Genomic DNA, 25,502 nt, shown 5'->3' with positions numbered 1-25,502 from the left:
AAAAAAACACACACAACCATTTCGTAACTAGCAAGGATTTAGCTATTCGGCTTTTTTGTTTTAATTTTTTTGTTTTTCAGTTTTGTGCGAGTTTTAAAGTGTTTTATTTTTTCGAGTTGCATCTTAACAAGCAGACCACTTCAAAATCGATATGCCTCTTGATTGAGGTTACTAATTGTTTTCATGGACATGTTACTACTTTATCAGCAGAGTAGTTTAAAAGAAGATATAATAAAATTTGCAGAGTCTTCGCATGTCCCATAAACACTAAAAAAAAAAACTATTAAAATTTAAAATTATGCCAGCAACCTGTTGACGGTCTTTATAATCCAGTTCGCATTTTAGTTGATTCATTTTCGGCTGCCGTGGTGAGCCGCCGGTTTGGTTACGAAAAATGAAGGTGAAGCTTAGTATTTAATCCAAATAAATTACAAAAATTTCACGAAGAATATATTCATAATATGTATGTATATATCGATGGTCCTTTGTTGGTGTAATTTATTCGAATTAAATTCAACATACTTTCTTATGCGAACAGACGATTTTATTTTTTTTACCATCTTCAAAATATTTTCAAGCCAAAACTTTCCTAAACCTCTCTCTTTTTCTTACTTACATGTAGTTTAGAAATGAAGCCATTTCAAAACCATTTCAATTTATACCCATAATGTAATAAATCATTGAAATTATTGAATAGTTTGAATTTAACTTTTTAAACAGTTGGCAGGCAACCTTTTTAAATCTCTTTCATCTGATACTCATACATACATATGTATTCAAATTACCTAGTTCCTAAAATTCAAGTTAAATTTGAATTTTAAAACATGTGGAAACCCTGCTATACTTATGGTTAGAAATAAAGCCTTTTCATTTAACTTACAATATAATTGTATTTGAATTTAGTTTTAAAACAGGTGGCAGCCCTCTTCAAATACCTCAGAAAATTCTACATGTTCAAGTTGAACATATTTAAACACTCCTACTTTTGCCACTTTAACTTTAGATACGTCAAAATGTTTAGTTCGTATGCCCTATTTATCTTTGCGTACGGCGAGACCTGATGGCAAATAACTAATTACCGTCTTGGCCTCTTTTTTGGCGGGCAGACAATTCTGATATTTTTTGATAATTTTTTATTTTTAATATTTTTCAGAATATAAATTTTTTGAACGTTGGCGTGTCAAATGAAAGCTTTTGGGTCTTTTTGATTGGTCGGAGCAGAAAGCTTTCTGATACAACTCTGCGTTGAACTGGTTTTCAAACGAGTTAAATGATTTAGCTGGTTCAATTTTCCAACAACAATTGCATGCGATTTAACTTGTTTATGAACATGTTTTGTTCATTTAACTGGATCAAGCCCATTTAACATGTTTAGCTCGTCAATTTGAACGTAGTATAAGCCTCTTTACATCAACTTTTTAATATAATTTTCAAATAAATAATTCCATCCACCATGTGTTATGTCACAAAAAAGGGCCGCAACTGGGGCCATAATTAAATGTTTCATTAACTTAAGGGTCCTTATTAAATCCCTTCAAAAACAGTCCAGCAATGTCAGTTGAGGCTGAACTTCGTTGCTAATTGGAATGAACTGAGGTGTTCAGGGCAACAAGTTTGTTGATTAATTGACGAAGTGCGGTTCTTTGGAGCGTCCAATGGGACCGGACCAAATTTTAGGGCGAAACTAGCGGGAACAGTCGGGTATATAAAGGAGCTCATTAAAAAGCGTTAATGAGAGCCTTTGGTGCAGCACTGACACCTGCAAAAGAACCAAGTTCTTACTGGAAAGGCCTGAACGGATGGTCGCGAAATGCCTTCTCAGACAGAGAAGTAGTAAGCTACGAGCCCTGATATGGCAGATAATGGAGCACAATCCATGGGGACAACATATGGTCATCAACGACGATCCACTGTGTATATCTTGACTGGAAGATGAGGCTAGCACAGCGCATTTGTGCGGCCAACGTCAGCCTGAGTTGGTACATTTTTGGGTCGCTTGTATTGAGAATGGGCGAGCTAAATTCTCTTTGTCTCGACAAACTGCTACGATTCATAAAAAGGCTGGTAAATAATTTACAGAGCAGTAAAGAATTGCCACCACACATATATTTCTCTCTTCTTTTGGGCCATGGGCATTATTGCCTTGGTGCTTGGAAAAACTGTTTTTTGTTTTTTTTTTCGGCTATCCATTCATATTATAGCACGGATATGTATTTCCACCGAATCATCATCATTCATATGTGCATACGTAGCTAAAGACTTTTTAGGAGTATTTAAATGATAGAATAAGTCACCGATACTAAAATAAATTTTTCTCGCGCAAAGGGGCCGTTCGCCGATTTTGGTTTTGAACGGGATAGTATTCCTAGAATGCCACAGTCGCATCCGACAGGAAAATCCGAGGTTAGAAATCTTTTGAATTAAACTTGGTTCAAGCACACCGTGCCAAATCCACAGCTTTTAGATTTTTTTGTCTGTCTGTTTGTATGTTAGTATGTACGCGTACCACTCGAAAACTAATGCATGGAATTGAATACAGTTATCACCGATGTATTGTTAGAGGTCTAACTTCAAGTGTAGAGAAAAAAATATTAGATAGTTGCCACCTGTTTGAAAATTAAAGTTTAAGTAAATTGATAAGATACAAGTAATTTTTAAGCAAAATAAAAACCAACTTCAATCGTTAGTCGTTAGTTTCTTCATGGCCCAATGATCCAATATGATAAACAAACAATTAGTATGGGACCACCTGTAAGGTAACACTTTTTCTTAAAAAAAAAAAGAATTATAGAAATCGGTTAACGTGGTCCAAAGTAATACGGTAACATACATAAAAAAAAATATTGTAGTATGGCCGTCAACAAAAGCAGTTTAAGAAGGCTTATAGCAGAAAATATTTTTCTCGATGGTTGCCACCTGTTTGATAATTTTAATTTTAATTAATTGATAGGATAAATTAAATATTGCAATATGGGTATCAACCTAAAGAGGTTTAGGTAAGTTTACTGTCGAAAATATTTTTGAGAAAGGTCGCCACCTGTTTGAAAATTTTCATTTAATTTAATTGATGAGATAAATTAAATATTGCAATAAGGGTATCAAACTGAAGAGGTTTACGAAATTTTACTCTCGAAAATATTTTTGAAGCGGGTTGTCACCTATTTAAAAAATGTTATTCTAATTTTAATTTTAAGTTTAATTCAGTTGATAGGATAAGGTAAATGTTGAATTAATAAATATTTTAAGAAAGTACGCGATATGAAGACTCGAGTTGTACGATTATAAATTAAATTTTCAGCAGGAAGTCGATATTTAACCTACTTTCTTAATACTTTCGAAAGTATATATATTAACTAACAACGCACTCATACAAAATGAATAATGCTTCATTAATAGAAAATTTACTTGAAGATCAATCCCTTTAATCTATTTCAGATTTTATCTATCGGGCCATATGATTTTTGGGAAGGAGTAACATAAATACTACTCTGCCCACCTTTAGTTCATACACTTTGATATATTTCTGCTTCAAGATTGCATAAAATAAAGGTGTGAAGTGTAGCACGGTATCTGCTAGTTTTTAATAAAATTTAATAACAGGAATTAAAATAAACCAAAATAAAATAAAATAAAATAAAGTTAAATAAAATATACAAATCAAATAAAACTAAAAAAAATAGTATATCAAAATTCTTTGGCAATCGATCGAACCGATGATCGAACCTGGGCCTGACGAAATTGTTGTACGCAGCTATCACCACTCGCTACAGGCTTGCTTTGCTTCGCTTTCAGCTGACCCTTTTGGTCAGTATCGCATTGAAAATTCCCCCGATCCGCATTAATTTTAAGACTGAGCTGCAAGACTTAAAATCCGGATCAACTGCCGCCTGTCTATGCTTTTATATGTTAATTTGCCCATTTGCGGCTTTGCCACAATGCATGTAACTACAAAAGCTACATAGCTCGACTGCATCAAATTCATTTTATTCTCGAAAGAAAAATTTTTTGGCGACTCCTTTGAGCATTTCTGCACATAAACACCTGTCAAGCCTCTTCAATTTTGCGCCCGCTTCCTCTGCACCATGTTATCATTTGATCTTGCCAAACACATTTAGGAGAGCACAACACAAAAGAGCTAAGTACAAGTAAGTAGCTAATAATAAGTCGAGATATCGCTAACAAATCGATGTCTTTGTGACTGCACGAAAATTTCCGCCTAAAATCCGACCAACTACCCGGCTTACGAAGATGCGAACGGATGGATAACTATCGAGTAGCCGCATAGCGAATTGCACTTGAAGCACATTTATTAAAATTTTCCTTTTCTTCTTACTGACAAATATGAGCTAAATTTGTTGGAACTGGAACTAAATGGAGGCAAGAGTAAAGCTAAAGATAAAGTATGGGCTGCTGGCGATGCGATGTTAGACGGGCATTGTCTCCACGAAATACAATGAAAGTAGATTTTTAGTAAGGATATTAGTTGGAAAATGTGGTTAGGTGTTGCTTATAGTTATATCTATGTATGTACATATGTACTGAGTGTGTGTATACGCATGTATGCTTGTATGTATGAAGAAAATGGCCAAAATCAAAAGGGCTGTGTGAAGACAGGAAGCTCGACAACGCAAACGCAAAAATCGAATTAACTGCAGTCAAAAGCGAGGATGTAAGTACGGGTACATACATACATATGTATGTACTATGTAGTTTGGAGGGCACATTGAGGAAATTGAAAGCAAGCTAGTAAGTATAACTATACATTTGGATGTAGTTATGTATGTATATTAGACTGCATCCGCCGGGATTACAAAATTTATTATATTTTAAGACGTCCACCAAAATATTTCGCAAAAATACTAAGACTTAAGCGAGCTGGACCGATTTGAAAATACCTCCAAAAATGGAGTTTTTATGAATAAAAATGGTTTTCTAAAGAACTTTTTGAAATAAGTCCTCTCAGATGACAAAACAGATTAAGCTTAAAAAAATCTGCATAAAAATATTTAAAAACTTTTTGAAGGGTTTAGGTTTAGTTATTCAAGTTTTTCTTATACCGATCTTTGAAAAAAGTAAAAAACAGCATCAAAAATCTCATTTTACGATTCCGTTCAAAATTTTTAAAATTTTTTTTTTAAATATTTTTATGCAAATTTTTTAAGCTCAAAGCGTTTTGCCATTTGAGAGAATTTTTTTCAAACAAAAAAAAACCTTTAAGAAACTATTTTTATTTATAAAAACTTAATTTTGGAGGTATTTTCAAATCGGTCCAGCTTACGTAAATCTTGATATTTTTCCGAAATATTTTGTTGGACGTCTTAAAATATAATAGATTTTATAATTCCAATGGAAACACAGTACCGATTTTGTTTTTTTTTGTATGGGGAGTGATGCAATCTAATGTACATATATGTATGTCCATATGTGATGTTAAATCAAATGGGTATGTGCTTAGTGCTCAGCGTTTGGCGCTCAGTAACACGTTGCCATGTAGTTTAGTTGGTTTTGTTAAAGCAAGTAAGTTTTGAACTTTTAGCGAGACGACGCCGACGACGACGACGACGACGACATCAACTACGAGGACAAACAATATTGCAGCAATATTACAACAACGAAAAGGAAACCAACTACAAGTATGGCTAGTAGGAGCATCACGATAAGGATGCGCGCAATGCCATTCTAGCGCAGTAGCGAGTAGATAAAAGGTGGAATGACAGCCCCTTAGATTGCTTGCTTTGCTTGGCTGCTTGGCTTTGCCTTGCTCCTTGGTTTATGCATACCAGCCTACGCGTCCTAGAATGCCAAGCTAGCTGGCTGCCTTGCCTTGAGCCTGCCATCTATTTAGCTATTGATGTTGTTGCTGCCACTGCTCTTATCCGCCTCGCTCATACTTCTGCTCATGCTCATGGTGGTAGGTCAACGATGCATAATGGTATCCAATTGGATATTTCGCGTGTGTGTGTGTGTGTGTGTGTGTGTGTGTGGGTGTGTTTGTGCTTGTGCGCGTACGTTCGTGCCGCATTGTAAGGAAAAATGCTCAGAAGCATATGGATACAAACAGGGCATCATCGCACGCATGAAGCGCAAGCTAAAAGTATAGTGAGGGTATAGAAAGGGGAGCCTAGATTGAAAGCAGGCATAGAGTAGAAATTTACGCAATCGGAAAAACGCACGCACTAAAGTAGGCGAACATATGTACATACTGGACACACACTATTGTATATATAGTAGATATATGTACATACTTACGTGAGTATATACTCCAGAAGTAAAAAAGCAGAAATTGCGGCAAATCTCAATGCCTCGATGGCGGAAGACTGCGATGCGTGTATTGTATAAGCAGGGTTGCCAAGGGGCTGATTTTTTCTTTTAAATTTACGACTTTCGCACTCGGCTTATGGATTGTATTTTTATAGCCGTAAGTACTGGATAAGGTTCGCAAAACAGTACATTTTCGACCCCGGCACGAAGTAGATTCTAACGATGGGATATAGGCAACACTGAGCGTTTATTTTTCATGCGGGGGAATATCTTCGGCGTCCTATTGTGTATCGTTAAGCGGCGTTTTGGAGTAGGAACCTTGTACGGTAAAGAAAAGAGAAAGAGAGAGAGAGACATACTTACGCAGACAAACGGTTCTAGAGCCATAAAGGAATGTAAAATCTGAAATTCATCGTACGAATTATGCTTAAACGGCAAGAGTTGACAGGTCTCCCTTCGTCATGTGGTTTGGTAAGGAAAGAAGTCCACTGAGTGTCAAGGTATAACGAATCCTTTGAATTTCCTCAATGGCGACCACACCAATTAGTCGACAGATTTGAATCCTAAATAAGGTTTCGTTGGCGTGGACTACGGCCTTGAGCAATTGTTCTCACTCTTATTATAATTTTTTTCTGTACTCCCTGAGTAAGAAAACAGACTCTAAGAACTATTGGAATTTCGACACTGTCGGCTTATTAGAGTTTTGGTTCGAGGTACATAACTTCTATCTCCAAGTGAAGCTCTGAGAAGTCCCTTAATTTTTTCTGCTACTTCTGTTATTCTAACAACATTGAAATTCCCCAAAGAGTTGTTCGGGAATCAGCTGGAGGAACAGTCCTTAGCCATATATAGATCTGAGACGTTTCGGGTAGGTAGACCCGGCTGTCGTGAGATTGTTCTACTATTCTTGTTGTAGCGGCACTACCAAGCCCCGCCTAAATCGGTTAGCTCATCAGTCGTTGTGAGACCTAGAAAACATGTTTGCTAGCCGAGGTTGGACTAAAGGTAGAGCGGTTTTAGAGGAATGGTTTGGAATGGGTAGATGAAGAGGTTGTTGGCGCCATTGGAGAACCTTCACAAGCCGGACATGTATTTAGTAAGATGGGATCGAGTCTGTATAAGTATGAGTTTTGACGACTTAGACCTTAACTGGCCACACGGAAGCCGGTTGTACGCATCAGAATGACTCGCGTTTTCCCATCAATCGATTTTTCTACTCTGCGCCGCTGGTTTTCGCGGACCGCCTTCAAAATTGAGTTGGCTGCGATCTTGAATTTTTAGTTTCTAGCTCCGATATTTTTAAGATTTACGGAAGTGCGTACCGAGAAATAGAGACTTTCAAAAGTTACTCATACAATCTGCGAACGATTGCTTGTAGACGCCGCCGACATACAAAGAATTTGAGTTCGGGAACTGAACTGAGCAAAGAGCTTAACGCGCTAAGAAGGAGAAAACGTTATTGGCAGAATTTGACATGTATTATGGTTGTGGTAAACCAGCAGAAGTGGAGAGGATTAATCGGACGATATCTAATCGGCTCGGGTCAGCCACTTAGAATTAGGTAAGACACTTCCTTGGGTGTATGGCCTTACACCTTAGAAAAGAACTTTTTTCTTTAGAATAGCCAAAGTTTTGGTTTGGACGATACCTCATTCGTGAAGGAAACTTAGAAATAATTTGATGGTGAGCTTTGGGAAAATACAATACTTAAACATTGATTGTACCATCAAGCTGTAACAATTAGTGCAATGGTCTTTGGAAAGATGTGCTGATTAGTCGTGGCATATATTCGACTTTTATGAGGGTAACATCGAAGCCTCAGTTTGCGAAAGAAGCCCAAACACCAAAGACAACTCTTGTGAATGCTATACATAAACTACTCGTCTGTTATCGGAGGCGATATGTTACGAATCAAAAGAAAACGACAAATAAGACAGCAAAAGCCAAATGGCAGAGATGACTGAGCCAATATCTGGGCCCAACCAAAGGAAACTTTGCGTTTTTGGAACTTAAGAAATGCCAGAGCAGGAACACTTCCACGTTAATTTCTCTCCCGATTTTCCATACTAAGTAGAAACTTGAGCAACTTTTCGAATCTTCGAATATTTCGGCTCTGGTAATTTTTCAAGACCAAAACTAAAAGTGCCTTTACTATAAATAAGACAGACTTGGGTTTATCACTCACGTACTCGAAAAGGCCTATGCAAAATTAGCTTCTTATCCTAGAATGATATTGATTTCTTTGTATATTCGTTGAAACTCTGGCAACCCTATGCCTAGGAGAAGGAGTAAAGTAAACTGAAAATGAGTATACTGAGCTGAACACAAGCTGCCTTTCACTGCTTGCGTATGTGCGATAGGAAAAATCAAACGACCCGCTTTAGAAAGATTTTTTTTTTATCCAACAGGCAGCAACAACGTGAAAAATGCGTGTGCAAGCCTGATTTTTCATGCGATTTCTACACAAACAGGCACGCACACATACATGAGTAACAATAAACTAGGGCGGTCCAAAAAAGGAAAGTCAGAATTTTAATGCTCTCAATTATTAGGATTTTTCAGAGACTTTAAAGAATAATAACCAATTATTTATTTAATCATTTTCTAATATTAGCTGTTTTGTTTGGGTCCAGTGCTGCCGTTTTCGAAGCGAAGCGAAAACACACCAAAAGTGAATTGTTTCGGAGTGACTTGGGAGAAAAAGTGAACTGACGACTTTCAAGCACAATTAGGAGGTGAAGTTATTCGATTTGCTTTATTTATCTCCTGATTGATAGTCGACTATTTTTTGATCACAATTAAGATAATCTTTAATCTTTATTAATTTATGATTTATTGTGATGCTGTGCAAACTTTGTGCTATAATTTCTTTTAGATCTCAGATTGTGGATAAACATTCAAAAGTTACAGTTCGCTGATTATGTAAAAAAATATATAACTAATCGATTATCGATTCACTGCGACATTGTCATCACTAGATTCTTTTCATATTTCCCCCGATCCCGATGGAGGCTTTTTCTTGTAAAATTAAGGATATATGAAAACTAAAATACGATTGTTTTTTTTTCTTCAAATAAAAAAATAACATTATGAATATTTAGTAGGGTGTTCGATTATTCGACTTTTTTCAACAACCGGTTTTCGAGTTATTCGAAAAATTGCATTTTGAAAAAAACCAGTTCCCGATTTCGAAATTAAAAAAAAAAAACGGATAAAAAGATTTTATGTTTCGTATGTAGTCATGACTAGAAATTAATGTAAGCCTATTAACAGTTATGATTGCTTCTATTCAGAAAAGAACAAAGCAAAATAAATTCCAAGTTTTTTTTTTAGATCAAAAGTTAAACAAATAAAAATCAGTGAAAAATTTACATTTGGTCTTATTGCATTTTTTCTGACTTTTTCGGATTTGAGTAGTGCCACTCGGGAATCACTCGGTTTAATTTTTTGTCCCAACAACATCAAACAAGTTTTTTCAAATAGCGGGTCGCCCCTCGGCGGGCAATGGCAAACCTCCGAGTGTACTTCTGCCAGAAAAATGCTTCTTCGGAGGTGGAGTAAAAGTGTAGATCTCTCCATTTATGTCAAAACATCTCAGAGCAGATAGAATGTAATTTTAAAACTGTTAAAAAAACTCGATAACTGTTAACAAAAACTCGAAAGTTTTATTGAGAGGTCAAGATTTGTATGTAAAGAAAAAAACCTGTTTGTTCGATAAAAAAATCCGGTTTATTCGACATTCGAAAAATCAAGTTTTCAAAAAAACCGCCTATAGATATCACAAAACAAAAAACGGTGGAAACCGGTGTAGAAAAACCGAGTCAATCACCCTATTATTTAGCCACCCATTCATTTCTGTGAATATGAAAATGACTTCTGCCAAAGCAAAGATGCCAGGAAGTTTATAAGGCATATTTCTAGTAGCTCTTTGCGAAAAGTTACATCGCCATGTTTACAACTTAGCATGAATATTTATTGAAGATTGTTAATTTTGGTTAAATAAATCATTTATCGTAAAGAAAATTTATTGCTTTTGAGATAAATCTAATTTGTGGAAAGTGGAGTGAAGTGAAGTCATGCCAAGTCAAGTCAAGTGAAGTGAAGTCAAGTCAAGTCAAGTGAAGTGAAGTGTAGTCAAGTCAAGTGAAGGCATCCAAAATGAAAAATGCAAAAATACAAAAATTGTTAATATAATAAAAATATAAAAAATTTCTATGAAAATTATTTTTTTCTTTTCAAAGACATGGAAAACTTTGAGCGACCTATAAATTTTTATTTATTTAAAAAAAACTGGTCATTTTCTCAATATAGAGCAATCCTAGCGGTTGAGCGCATTGAAATTTCGACTTCACTCTTTTGCCATGCATTTTTCGACCACCCTAGTATGTACGCATATTTCGCCTGTTTTTACTTTCACGCAATGCGTTCTTAAAATTAGAAAGCGGTGGTGCTGTGTTAGCGCAGATACATATTTATTTATGTATACGTGTACGTAGTGGTAGTGGTGGTGCTACATATCAATATTCCAATACGGGATAGTTGCAGCAGCAGTGGCAGTGGCAGCTTTATGATTGTTAAAGTTACAGGCAGGCAACAAACAACCAACAAATGGGGTTGCAACCCTCAGGCTTATACATATGACACATAGTATGCGATTTCATATACAGACATTCATACATATATATATACATCTATGCAAATAAGAAATTCCCGTTTGGGACACGCGGAAATAACGAGTACATACACATTTTCCCTTTCTGCAATTAAAAGCGCTTTGAAAAGCAGCGAAAACTAGACAGAAAAGTCAAATGCATTTATTAAATGTGAAATTGCTATTCTTTACTGCTGTTACTAGGGTTTGACCAGCATACTGGCCCAAAAGTAGGGGGTTGATGGGTTGAATGTAAGTGGTCCGGTTCGCACTTTACCAAGTGGACTCTGTCTGCTAATAAAACTTTAATATGTTCTTATGTACATACATATGTATGTATGTATGAGTGTGTAGGGAGCACAATAGGTTTGTCTGCTGTAACAAATATGTTGCATTACATTCATCATTTTTCCATTGTTTTTTTTTTTCATCCGGGCAAAGTGCGCAAATAGCAAATAATCTGCGATAGGATGCGCTTTGTTAGTGGCGGTAGGTATTAAAACCTGTATGTGTAGAGAATTTAGATTGTTCTGCTTATGCAATATTTTTTTTTTGCAATTGATGGATTAACTTTCATGTTTTGATGTAGATAAATGAATTTTTTAGCCTTTCCTAATTGACTTTTGTGGTAGCAGTATATCGTTTTTTTTTTTGGGGTTTTTCGAATTTATTTACCGTAATAATTTTAAGAAGAAACGCATATAATATAGTAAGGCCCTATCTCAAATCGTCGCTGAAATGCAAAAAAACCGTAACTAACTAAAATTTGTCACATAAATGTATTTTTACCATTTTTCAGCCAAACGGTAAGGGTTAACGCAAAAATATATGTATGTAGGTTAGACAAAAGTGTTGATCATGAAATTATCTATAAAAACCATTATGAATTTTTTTTCCCTAAAAATCACAATTTCTCTGATACAATTTAATAAATTGTGTTCCCCCCCAAAAAAAAAGTATAACTTAATTGCACTGCTGATTAACCCAGAGAGAATTCCCTATAATCTAATTTTAAATCGCCCTGTTGTTGCTTTTTTTGTAGCGGCTACTAAACCTCGCTCGGATCGGCTCATCTATCAATCTTGTCGCCTCTTTCAGCTAAGGGGAGGCCCAGGAGGTGCGCGACTTCAACGGGATCTGTCCATAGGAACAAGGGCGTTAGCTGGGTGGGATTTTGGGGGCATACGAAGAGGTGCGGTGAGACATGTGGCGGCTCTCCGCATGCCGGGCATTGGTTAGGCAGCACATCCTCGTTTATTCTGCTCAGGTATGAGTTTAGCCTGCTGCAATTGCCAGAGCAAAGTTGGGCTATTGTGGTGCGGGTCTCCCGAGTCAGACAAAGTTTTGTCCCGTCCACATCAGGTGGTTGTGTGCACAGAACGGCATTCACAGGTTGAAAGTCTATATAACTCGAGACCGACTTCCTGTGAATGTCGGTCAGAGCCACTAGATTGCCCTCACCCTCCTCGCTGAGTTTAAGAAATTTATGCGTTACTACAGGTGTAATTAATTTATTATTAACATTCTTCAAAACATTTTTGAACTAAAAATTCGGTTTTTTAAGGTGGCAACCCCCTACATGTCGTATAAAAATAAAACCATTTCGATCGATATTCATATTGTAATAGTTCATTTAACTTATCAAATATTTTTAATTTAAGTAAATTTTTTTAAAGTTATTTAGCAGTATAAAAAATTCAGTACGTATGGCGGGTGCGACGGGCCCTTTTCCATGACCCAAATTTTTTCCATGAGCATAGTATTGATTTCGTATATCTCCATACCAAGCTCCAGTACTCTACCACTCATACTTCCAGAGGTACGTAGTATGAAAAATTCCCATTCCGGGAGATGCCACGCCGCTTCGCCAAATCGAAATAAAAGCTATCCTATCTTTTAAGTTGGGCTAAATGACACCTGTGTGCGAAATTGCATTATGATCGGTTGAGTAGTTAAAGCATGAAAGCGTAACAAATAAACTAACTCACTTTTGTATTTATAATATCAGTACGGATTATGCGGTACTGACTTTAAAAAATTAAAATAATTTTGAGAGGCGACTATTTTTTACACATACCCAAATAGACAAACAGAAAAAATTACACCAGGGCATATATGTACATATTTACATTTTTTGCGTTTGATTGGTTCAGCTCAACAAAAAACCATTGTTAAGTAAAAAGTTTACTCGATCTTTCTCAAAACAATTTTTTGGAAATTTAAAGTGGCACAATGTTCTAAAACCTAGGATTATTCTTCTGTAGAAATAGAGAAGTATATTTTATACACACAAATGTTAAACAAATTCCGCCCAACGACTACTTATCACAAGAAAATTCATGGATTTTACAAAATACGCAAAATTTAGTTACAATTGTAAGCAGCCTTTTTTATCGCATTTGGTAACTGCCACATTTGTTTAATAACTGTTTTTTTTATTCCTACAAATGAACGTCTGAAAACCCCCGAGCTTTAGGTCAGGTCGCTCACAAAGTAGAACCTTAATAAAAATTAGATTTTTTGCGAGTTGCACTAGAAATTTCCTCCTTTCTCCATTCAGGCTTTTAGTTAGCTTTGTTATAAATAACTAATTACTGCTATTTACACATGCGAGTGGTATTAACGAAGGGATAGAAACCGGACTAAACAGTGCAGATGCTTTGTGACGACAACAATAAGACAGTAAGCACAATGTTACATATTGTTACCTAAATGTGAAAACGTGCCAAATACATTTCTTTTATATATATGTGTGCATATATTTAAATTTCGTGTAATTTTTTATTTGTCTTTATTTATTTTAACTTTTTTTTATTTTATATTTTGTGTTTTTTTTTCATTTTATTTTATTATTTTATTGGATTTTATTGTTTTCAGTTTTCATATTTTATTTTATTTAGATTTTTTATAAATTTTTTAACTTTGATTTTATTTAGTCTATTATTTATTTATTTTTAAGCTTTCTTGTTTTATATTCATTTTGTTTAATTTCATTTTACTTTATTTTATGATTATATTTTTTTTTATTTGATCGTATTTTATAAAATTCAATTAGAAAAATTCACTAGGTTTGCACATTAATTTGCAACATTTTATTCAGATTTTTTTAGAAAAATGCTAAGTCTGCAGTTTTATAGCCCATTAAAATTTAGTATAACAAAGTGCAAGTTTGAAGTCGGTTTTCTCCGCGTTGATTTTTGGTAATATTTTTTTACGCAAGTTCTTCCATACAAAGTATATTCGACAATTATTTTTTGTATTGAGAAAATGGGCAACACCTTCCACTAAAAAAAATTGGGAAAAATCAACGCGATTTTCTAGCAACTTTAAACTTGCATTTTGTCATACTAAAATTGAATGGACTATGAAACTGCATTCCTAGAATTTATTTAAAAGATCTGAATGGAAAGTTCCAGATTAGTGTGCAATTTTATTGAATTTTCCTGAGTTTTGCACAAAGTTTAGAGATTTTATATTTATGTTTTTTGGTGTAAAACGAACTATATTTTTATAAAAAATTATAGAAAATAAATTAGAATAAAAAACTTTGCATATATTGTGAGAAATTCACTCTGCCAATACTTTTGTTCGTCACTGTTTGTACCTAATAAACTTTCGGCTCAGTTAACAATTCGAAAATGATTCGAAAACCAATCTTTTTTCGGGTCTCACCTTCGATAGCGTGTGCGAAATAGGTTAGTATTCGATTCGAGAACTAGTCCAAAGCGCAACCTTCGTTATCCAATTTTTCTTTCGTTATGAATTCGAAATCCAGCCCATTATCGAATTCGAATTTTAATGAGAGGGAGTGATTTTCTTATATTTCCCTTCGAGAATAAGCTCGATATCACTTTCTCTGTTGTTACTATGGTTTCTATTTTTTTTCGAACCCATCCCGAGTGTATTTCCAATACACTATAAACGTTGGAAAATTAAGGTTGGTTATGAGTTGGTTCCCAGTTCGATATACATATTGGATATCGAATGTCATTTTCGAACGTTCGCCCTAACGTTTATTGGGTATGTATATATTTATGTAAATGGAATTTGATTTTTTTTTAAATATCGTCCCATTCGCGCGAAATAAGTATGTGCCATTTTTACGAAATTGACTTTTTGATACAAATTTCTTCTACACCCCATAAATCATCACCTGGTAAAATATTGTAGCTGAAATCCCTATAGTTACGCCAAAAATTTACTGTATATTTTATGTTGCTATTGTAACGGCATACATATTCCCCAAAGAGTTTTGGGGAGTGTTACTAGAAGGACGGTCCTTGGCCAGATATAAATTTGGGTCGTTCTGGTTACGTAAACCCGACTGTAGTGGGAACGACTGTATATTTTATCGTATACAATGCATCTTTTTGTGGCCGAGTTATAAAAAAAACAAGTAATTTTTAGGCCACCAAAAAAGGACTTTAATGCTCAATTTAATTAGTTAATTTATTCATGATTCAATGATCGGATCTTAGCCAAATGGTATGGGACTACCTCTGATGTAGTCCTCCCTTGTTTGAAAGGCAGAAATAACGCTCTCTTGTCGGATTTCGTTTCTGACACATATGGTAATTTCACGCATATTTTCTGATTTTCTTTATGTGGCTCGACCTAATTTAAAAGGCAACTTTTTCCAGCCGCCGCAACAACCCCTAAAAAACGTTCCCACGACAGTCGGGTCTACGTAACCGGAACGACCCAGATTTATATCTGGCCAAGGACTGTCACTCCAGCAACACTCCTCAAAAAGTTTTTGGGGAATTTGTATGCTGCTACAACAACAACAACAACAACAATCCCTAAAAGACTCTTAATATCCAATGTTTTTATTATGGCTATAAAAGTTTAAGATTTTGAAATGTTCTTACATATGTTTACAATATCCGTCTTGGAGTGAAATTTCACTTGCTTAATTATAAAAATAAAACGTTATACGAAGTTCGGCTTCAACTCCAAGCGCTGATATTTATACAGAAGTATGTTTCAAAAAAGCACTCTAATCTCAAAACTAATATTGTAAACGCTTCTTAAAGCTCTTACTTTGAAAGTTGACACTGGAAAGTTTTCTTAAAGCTCTTTGCAAGTGTCTAGGTACATATTTTTGAACGGATGAATGTAAATTAAGCATAGCAAACCTTAGTACTTGTGGAAGCGATAGAATTGCATAGTAAAAAGCATGATACAATAATTTTTAGAAAGTAGTTTCACTTCTTCTTCTTATCCGCCATGTTAGCTATCTGACAGAAAACGTGTTTCGTATTTTTTGTTGTACCAACTTTTTCAAAAAAAAAATCCAGCTTTTGACGTTGGAAAAATAAAAGAAAGAAAAGCCAAACATATAAGTAGAGAAATTTTCGAATATTTTGTAATAATTTTCTTCATAAAAAATTAACTGCTGCTTTCGTGGATATTGCAACACACGGAATAGATGTAAGGACATAGCTATAAGAGCCACCGCACACCACAGACTTTATCGGCCGCCTATTTAAATGATAGGGCTCGCTTGAAATATGTACATGAAGATGTATGGAGGTCCGCACATTACACCAGCTTAATCGCTCTGACCAATAGGTTGTGGTGCAATGGAAAGACTAGCGAGCACATCTAAATTGGCGGCCGATAAAGTCCGTGGTGTGCGATGGATCTAATCCATTATAAACAGGAAATATTGCTGTCATATTTTCATTTTTATGATTTTTATTATATTTATATTAAAAATTAAGTGATCAGTTATGAAACATATAAATCTTTACATGTTCTGTTAAAAAATATCTAAAATAACAAGCGATAATCCCCAAGTTCTATATCGTAGCAGTAGCCACATTGCTCGTTTGTCACAGACACGGTTTATGTCAAAAATTTTGAAGTGAAACTACCTTCTAAAAATTATTGTATCATGGTAAAAAGTATAAATCGTAGCCTTTGAGTAGGTACTGATTTAGCCGTACATTAGAAATTAACTGAGGCGGAATCTTTCGAAGCATTAGAAATTGAACTATTATAATCATATGTACCTATAGAAACTTACGTCACTCGGTACGAAATTGGAACTCGGCCGAAGATACGTACAATGGATTTTGTGTGTTTTTGTCTGTGCAATTCAGCGAACAATTTTCGCAGCCTTAGAAATCAATTTTATTAATTTTTCATGATAAAATGCATGAAATGCTGTAAAAATATACGTTCCAAATATACGCTATCATAAACAATTTTGCGTGATTCTTAAATTTTTCATGATTGCCCGCCTCAGATAGTTAATTAAAATTCGGCTAGTTTGGTTTAACTTTAAAATTCGATTTTAAAATTTACCGTAGTTAGTTAAGACTCCTTTAACTAACCACATATATGTATATGTAGATATTTGTGAAGCACATTTCCAACATAAATATCCATCGACTTTGAATTCATTGAGCTCCTTGCTAAGCTGAACGTTTGTGTAGGATTAAGCAATAGAGATTGGTGTTTAACAAAAAAAAACGATATTTTCTAATTTTCAACTTTAATATTGTTTTGAATTTAATTAAGTTTTGTTAATTCTTTGGCAGTTTAATATTAATTGTATCATGTTTTGTATTTTTTCACCAAACAAATTATTTTTACAAATTTCTAACTCACCTGCACCATTTTTGCTTATTTAGCGCCAATAAAAAGCTCCTCACCGGTAAATTATCAGCAAGTACGCAACTTATACGAAAATTAACAACCTTGACTTCTCAAACCGGCAACGAAACAATTTATTTAGCGTTTTCACTTATATTTGGTTGTGGTTTGGCAATAGCACGTGTTTTTAGGTTTTGTTTTTATATACTTGATCGTATTTATTTAATTGCCTTCCATATAAAAATGCACTTTTCTGTTTATCTCCTTCCCTTCTTTCTTTAAGCAACACAACAATACACACACGTACAAAGCTATTACAAGTTGCGCCGTTTACGTTTGACAGACGAGGCAGCACGTTTCTTATAAGAAAATCTGGAGAAGTTACTGAATGTGTCGTGTCTCGACTTTTGTTCAATGATATTAACACAAAACCGCACTTATCGATTACCCAAGTAGATTTATATATTTAATCAAATTTAAAAACTGTTTCAGTTGCCGGAAATTTACAATTTTGTATAATGAATTTTACAAAGAATCAAATCTTCCGCTACTCCACAGAAATTGCAACAACTCGTGCGCTCACGTCAAACACCGAATGAAGACAAAACAGAAACAGTGAAGAATTGCATTCACAGATTGAACAGAGTTGTATGCGAAAGGATGCTTGCGCATGTGCGTGAAAAAAGGATTGAATAATGGTTGTTGGTAGGATGGAATGGGAGAATGAGAAAGACAATTTGAGAAGATATAAAAATGAATATGTTTCTGATTAAATACAATAACAAATGCCGGTTGGTATTTATTAATATGGTTTAATTGCTTATTTATTACCATTATATGTACTATATGTACTACGTTAAGTGTGGGCCTGTATGCCCTCACATCTGAAGGGCTTAAAAATATGTAGGTACAAGAAATGAATTGAAGTAAAATCACAGAAAAAATTTAATGATCTATTTACATTTTGAGTCATTTTCCATTAGGCTTTCCCCATATCTCACAAAAGCAACCTATACGTGAGCAATCTATTAAATGACTGTGATAGGAATAATTGTTATTTCAAGTTTTTGACTTCTAAATAATTTAATTAATATTTTTCGTTTAATCTTGCGGTATCTTTTACGATATAACCTTTAGGTATTTGTGTACCTAAAGCAAAGTTTTTTGTTTGCAATGCAACCCTGATGCAATATCACTTTTAAAGCCTTCGTAAGAGTGTAGATAAAAGTGGCAACACAAGTGCTCTTTGCAGCAATTACTTTTGAAAATTTATATTAACAGGTCTATTCTGCGCAAGTAACATAAATTTTATAACCGGTAATTAAAGTGGCTGTCATATTTTAAACCCTTTTCGATTTCTGTGTACTCTTGTAACCGGTAGATTTGGTTACCATCTCATAAACTGGTAACAAAATATTGCCCCGTGAATTATGCAATACAGGAATTTCTACAAATCTTCATAGCTGAATTGCTGAATATTTTCACTGCATTACCAACGTACCTACAATTTCGGTGACAAGAAGTGGTAACATTTTTTGGTAATACAATTTTTTGGTTACAAAATCTTCGGTAACGTGCAGAATAAACCTGGTAATGCAGAGAAAATATTCAGCAATTCTGCTGTGCAGATTTGTGTAAATTCTTGTATTGCTTATTTCTTGGGGCAATATTTTATTACCAAGTTATGAGATGGTTACCAAATTTACCGGTTACAAGAGAGCACAGAATCCGAAAAAGGGTTTAAAAATTTACAGCCACTTTAATTACCTGTTACAAAATTTATGTTACCAGCGCAGAATAGACCTGTAAAGGTATAACTGGAACTGAAAGAAAACGAATTTCGACAATCGTTTTTTAGCAACTTTCATTTGTGTCGTGTAGCTTATTTTTTCGGGAGATTGTGTATACTTATAAAAATAATGAATAAAATATCGAAAATAATCAAAGCTTATATATTTTCCTAATATGAAGTATTTAAACGTGAATTAACATAATGACTGCGTTTCCTTATACATTCCGGATAATTTCACAGCCGGAATAAACAGAATGCGTTTCAAATATACGTTAGCATATGTATCATCAGGAACGGTCTAAAGAATAAATAACAAAAAAGCTTATTCCAAATGTTCAGAATGAATAAAGTAATGCAGCCAATATAAAGCCTACTAAGAAAATTCTTAAAACTTTTAAAACATTTTTCAAGCCATATGCTTTATTTTAATTTTTTCTTAACATGTTGTAAATTTAAAAGCTGCACTCGAAAACTACTTTTTTACGCATTTTGGTGCAAAAAGAGCCGCAGAGTGCGTTTTGCAGATTTGCAGAAATATCGGAAATAAAAATTGCAAGCTGTAACTGATTCTAAAATTACGACAATCGCTTTCGAGAAATAGTTTAATGCTGCACTACCATTTTTTTTGTTTTCTTTTTTTTTGCTGCAAGTGGTGGACAGAGGGAGTGTACCGTGTAATCACTTTTGGAAATTTTTGTGTATGACAAACTTTTCAAAACTACTTGCACTTGCTACCTGTGATGGCGCCTTAAGAACTGCATTCTATCAGCTGTTTTCGCCAAGCATCCGTAATTTACGTTTTCTGTGTAACTTCGTAAATTTGTGCGTACAAAGTATTTATAAAACTTTTTTTTTTGCAAATTTACCGAAAATTATTATTATAGGCCAGCGTCGGCATGTCTGATAATGAATATGAGCGCTTTGAGATTACCGATTATGACTTGGACAACGAATTCAATCCGGGACGCCGTAGAAACCTTTCAAAGAATCAGCAAATTTATGGTGAGATAAATGTTTAGATTTTTCTACCAAAACAGTCTTAAAAATCTTGAAATTTACCTATCCTGATTAGGTATTTGGGCCGACGATAGTGATAATGATAGCGCTGATGAGTCCAGCAGCCGGCGTGGACGCCGTGGTCGCACCGGACTTGGTGGTAGTGGCGGCAGCAAATCAAAAGACTACACAGCCCCGGTTAGTTTTGTAGCCGGTGGCATACAGCAAGCCGGTAAGAAAGATAAAAAAGCACAGAAAGATGATGCGGAACGACAAATTACCGATGAAGAAAGTGACGAGGAAGATTCTCGTCCATCTTTTGGTCGTAAACAAGTGGAAGATGCCGATGGTGGCAGTAGTGACTCGGCAGCCAGTTCTGAGGATGAACGAACGCAGCATAAGCGTGCTGAAATGGGCAAACAACAGCGTGCTAATAATGCCCGACAAACTGGTAATTCAAATGTAGGCGCCTGGGAGCAACACACACGCGGTATTGGCGCTAAGCTACTACTCCAGATGGGTTATAAACCCGGCATGGGGTTGGGTAAGGATTTGCAGGGTATATCGCAACCAGTGCAGGCGCATGTACGCAAAGGACGTGGTGCTATTGGTGCCTATGGTCCTGAGACTGCAGCCAGCGTTGGCGGGAAAGGGGTGAGTCATATGCCATAGCTCGTGGTATAATATATTAAAAGTCTGATTTGAATTAACTTGCAGCCGGTGGTAAAAGAAGATGAGGATGTACGCGAAGCTAAAGAATTCAAAGAAAAACTAAACAAATGGAAGAAGAGTGGCGATGGACGTCAAGATAAGGGCAAGCGTTACTACTATCGTTCGGTTGAAGAGGTGATCGAAAAGGGTAAAAAAGGAAACTTCATGCTTTCAGAAAAGATAAGGTACTGGCATTGTGGTATGCACTCATTCTAATGAAAGCTTAACCTAAGTCTCTAAAATTCTTACAGCAAAAAAATTGGAAACGTGCCCGTCATCGACATGACCGGACCAGAAAAGCGTGTACTTAGCGGCTACCATGCACTGGGTCAAACGAAGGTAGCCGACGAAGAGCTTTATGAGTTGGAGCAGGCTGTTGCGTCTAGCAGTTTAACCTCGAAGAAAGGCAGTACCTTTGCCCTGCCTGAACTGATGCACAATCTGCAGCTAATCGTGAACCTCTGCGAACAGGATATTATTGCACTCGATAAAACAGAACGTGAAGCAACAGATCGCCAAGCTGCGCTCGAACATGAGCGAAAAAATCTAAATGAAATTGTACAGCTGGAAAAAAATCATATCGACACGTTGGAGCAAGCTTTAAAGCTAGTAGAGGAGCTGACCACGAGTAATGAATTGTTGACACTTCAACGTGCCGAACAAATTTTTGTGAAACTACAGCAAGATTATGCTGCTGAGTATAAGGAGTTTGCACTGGGCGATCTAGCTGCTGGTGTCATAGCACCGTTGGTTAAAATATCTTTAGAGAATTGGAAACCACTTCAACAGCCCACCAAATATGTTGACCTAATAAAGAAGTGGCGCGGAATATTGGAATCAAATGTGGATCCGCAAAACGAATCGCGTAACATATTTGATCCTTACTCCTCGCTGGTATGGGCCGGAGTTATACCGAGCTTTCGTGCATGTGCTGCTTCTTGGAATCCCAAACAACACCAACATATGGCTGCTTTGCTCGATTGCTGGGCGCCACTATTTCCAACGTGGATACTAGACTCTGTGCTCGAACAGCTGGTGTTGCCTCAGTTAAGCAATGCTGTACGCGATTGGGATCCTCTCACAGATACTGTGCCCATACACATTTGGATATTGCCATGGAACAATATATTAGGCCACAAAATGGAGGAATTCATCTTTCCGACGATACGTGAAAAATTAGCAGCTGCCCTACAGGCATGGATGCCACAAGATCGTTCTGCACGGGCAATGCTCACACCATGGAAGGGTGCTTTCAATGATACCGAAATGCAGCGTTTTCTCTCGCAACACATCATACCAAAACTGCAATTGGTACTAAGCGAGTTCATTATCAATCCACTACAACAACAACTCGAGCTGTGGAATCAAGTATGGGAGTGGTATGAACTGCTAACCACACAGCAAATGGCACAGCTGCTTGATAAATACTTCTTCCCCAAATGGATGCAAGTGTTGGTACTATGGTTAAATCAATCGCCTGACTTTGCGGAGATATCACGTTGGTACACCGGTTGGAAGAGCATGTTAACTGAGGATATATTGCGCGAGCCAACCATCAAAGAGCACATGCGACGTGCGCTCGAAATAATGCATCGTGCTACAGATGTACTTGCACCGGGACTTGCAACAATGCCTGCACCCATAATCACTGCAACACCACCACCACCGCCACCACCAACAATTTTGGATATACAAATGACGGCACCTGCACAATTGGAGTTCAAAGAGTTGGTATCGCAAAAGTGTGCCGAGCGAGGAATACTCTTTGCGCCAATGCCAGGCCGAAGGGAGTTGGGAAAGCAGGTGGTCGAAAGCATAAATGAATTTAGTATACTAAAAATAATGATTGTTAATATTTTGTAGGTTTACCGCGTTGGGAAGCTGTACTGTTATATTGATCGTAACGTGTGTATGTTAAGCGATAACAGCATGAAAAACTGGATGCCTACATCTGTACAACAGCTATTGGATCGCGCTATAACTGGCGTTATGTAATAAAATCATCAAACGCATTTAAATATTGTAGATTGTAGTTACTAGATTTTATTGTATGTATTTTATTCGATAAATTTATTGCACTCTTAAATATTCATAACTAATATGGTGTATATATCTTGAGAAAGCGGCGGATCCTTGCAGCGGAGGTAGGAGTTATGTTGGGATTTAATAAAATCTAAAGAGCATGAAAACCGGTTCGATGCCTCCCCAAAAATTCCGGTTGAAAGGTCTGATGAATAAAGTGCGATTATATTCATAAGGCATCAAACATTGGGCGCTACATATCAAGCGATAAACCAGCGCGTGCCTTAGCTTTACCAGTTACTATGTTCAGATTCCCATTTGGTATAGCGAAAGTCTCCTTAGGCACTGAAACCGAGAGAGTACCTTGATCCAGGAATGGAGGAAGCTATTCTGGCCACGCATAATGCAAACCAACTCTTAGCTTGCCCACTCAAACGAACTCACCCAACACTCATCCAAATTTGGTGGCATATTGATCTTGAAGCCCAGGTACAAAAACACATCGTCTATGAAGTACATACATATGTATGTACAAAGTAGCCCCGCCACTTCAATAAAATATTAAAATTGGCCGTCAAGTGGTTGGCGGCTAATTTTCTGAGGAGTCATGATTAAGCCCGACAGAAATTTGGTAAAATTGGATGAAAAGCTCCAAACCACAAGGAAGACTTCACAACAGCTTTTACTTTGAGACCCAAGACATCTTCTTAACTGAAAAGGATAGTATCCGATTTGTCTTGATATACAATTCGGAGATTCGTCCGATTATTGCATACGGATTGGTATTTCGGTTGAAAGCATTTGGTGTGAAATGCATCGCTGCGATGATGGCGTAAGGTGAAACGGTCGGCCAGCATTTTGTGTTTACATGGACAATATCATCACGCCACGCTCTGGATTTAAAATATTGAATGTTATCTTAAAGTTGAGGCAATGGGCTCTCTGGAAAGGAAAGTTATAGGAAAATATGCATTTATTGAAGAAAACTCCCAGGGAGTCTGTTCAGAATCGGCCTGAATATTTTCTGAACGTCACCGACGCCTGTTTTGGCAAACGGCTACATATTGAACTGTGGAATATGTGCAGGTATATTTACTGCACACCTAGAAATTTAACTTAAGAGATATAGCAAGGCTTATCAAGTTGTAGTATTTGCTGATCTGGAGAAATTTACTTATACCCTTTATTTAAGGGCGTCCTTCTGATTTAGCACTACAACTCTTTGCCGATTTGGGACGAGATTAAAAAACCCTGCCAATTGCAACTATCATCATGTCGTTAAAAGGTTAGGCTTCGGTAGTGGCACATCGGGCTTGGTAGAGGACAAAACGGGAACAATAATCTAAAGAACTTTCTCTAGAACAACTATTTGGGAACTAAAAACTCTCGAACGTTCTAACCGAGAACGAAAGGGGAACACATCTTCTCTGAATTATTCGGGAAGGATGGAAGCGAGAGTCACATTCTTCTCGTAGCGCTGTATTATCATTATAGCTAATAGAACTGAAAGTTAACTATGCAAATTAAGTCAACGAAAGACTTAAGACACGAAATTTTCTTGTACAGATAATGAGAAATGGTTCCATAAATGAAGCATTGTAAATGATGTGGAAGTTGAGCCAGCTTTTCTCTGGATTAACAGCAGTTTTCATACCAACACGCAGACGATCTCCTCATTCATAAGTTCTAACAAATTTTCTTCTCTAGTAGAACGTTCCCCAGACTTTTGTTCTATCCTCCTTGAAAACGTTATCGTTACATTCGTTCTCATTAGAAACGTTCCCGAAAGTTTAATGCTCATTATGTTATTCTTGGGAAAGTTATTAAGAGTTTTATTTCAGTTTGTTCTTTTTTAAAGGTTCCCGAAAGTTTCTTTCTCATTACGTTTTTGGCGTAAATATTCCCGAACATTTTGCTCCCGTTTGGTTCTTTTGACATATTCTGTTTTCGTGTAGAACTAAACCAAAGTCGGAATGCGCTCTAGGTCCCTGATTAAAAGTTTGCCCAAAGCAATTTTCTACGCAAAAGTAAGTAAATTAGTATTTCCTATTTTCCCAAAGTTTTGGAGTTCTAAGAATTTATTTTATAACATAAATGTCTTTTTTAAACATAAAAATCAGTGTTCCCGAACTTACACGAATTTACCAAAATTCTCTGGCATAGTAGGAAAAAAAAATGGGAGTACAAAATCGGTCCTCTCTTTGCCAGAAGTTGCGAGATTTTACCCGCTGAATTTTTGCTGGTAAAATCTGGTAAAGTGTCGCTGTTCAATGTTTTCGAAACGACTTAAAGTTGAATAAGCAAAAAAAAAATACATCTGTATTTTCACCTTATTAAATATGCTCTTGTGAACAAATATTCAAGTAACTATTTTCGTTATTGTGCCTGTGTATTTGCGTATAATTTATCAAATCGCAAAATGATAAAAAACAGCTATGCAAACAAAAAATTGCGCCTACGGTGTAT

At 36.0% G+C, this 25,502-nt stretch overlaps 2 protein-coding genes across 3 annotated transcripts in view; one reads left to right on the top strand and one right to left on the bottom strand.

Moving 5' to 3' along the window:
- LOC118735737 (protein obstructor-E) overlaps positions 1-18,126 on the bottom strand; it is a 286,283-nt gene extending 268,157 nt beyond the window's left edge. Inside the window, exon 1 of the mRNA XM_036465673.1 lies at positions 17,531-18,126. Within this exon, the coding sequence (XP_036321566.1) occupies positions 17,531-17,539 (9 nt within the window). The 5' untranslated portion in view covers positions 17,540-18,126. The remainder of the gene's footprint in view (positions 1-17,530) is intronic.
- Positions 18,127-20,039: 1,913 nt separating this feature from the next.
- On the top strand, positions 20,040-23,113 carry LOC118735736 (septin-interacting protein 1). 2 transcript variants are annotated; one of them, XM_036465672.1, is made up of 6 exons: positions 20,040-20,129; positions 20,192-20,309; positions 20,380-20,957; positions 21,021-21,199; positions 21,266-22,813; positions 22,878-23,113. In XM_036465672.1, the coding sequence occupies exons 2-6, from the start codon at positions 20,204-20,206 to the stop codon at positions 22,930-22,932; spliced, it is 2,466 nt and encodes an 821-aa protein (XP_036321565.1). In that variant the 5' UTR covers positions 20,040-20,129; positions 20,192-20,203; the 3' UTR covers positions 22,933-23,113. The 2 variants fall into 2 exon arrangements, with proteins under 2 accessions (XP_036321565.1, XP_036321564.1); XM_036465671.1 differs by having other exon boundaries at positions 21,266-22,817.
- The last annotated feature ends 2,389 nt before the right edge of the window (positions 23,114-25,502 follow it).

Source organism: Rhagoletis pomonella, unplaced genomic scaffold (genome assembly GCF_013731165.1).
Source record: "Rhagoletis pomonella isolate Grant_MI unplaced genomic scaffold, Rhpom_1.0 Rhpom_scaffold_00003, whole genome shotgun sequence".
Lineage (NCBI taxonomy): Eukaryota > Metazoa > Arthropoda > Insecta > Diptera > Tephritidae > Rhagoletis > Rhagoletis pomonella.
The sequence above is the reverse complement of the archived record's forward strand: the minus strand, read 5'-3'. Positions and strand labels throughout refer to the sequence as shown.

What these genes read in the sequence shown, in the direction of transcription:
- LOC118735736 (XM_036465671.1), top strand. Translation starts at nt 20,204, where the DNA reads ATGTCTGATAATGAATATGAGCGCTTTGAGATTACCGATTATGACTTG. An exon ending in AAAGAATCAGCAAATTTATG is followed by an intron (nt 20,310 to 20,379) that starts GTGAGATAAATG and finishes TATCCTGATTAG; the next exon opens with GTATTTGGGCCGACGATAGT. An exon ending in ATGCTTTCAGAAAAGATAAG is followed by an intron (nt 21,200 to 21,265) that starts GTACTGGCATTG and finishes AAATTCTTACAG; the next exon opens with CAAAAAAATTGGAAACGTGC.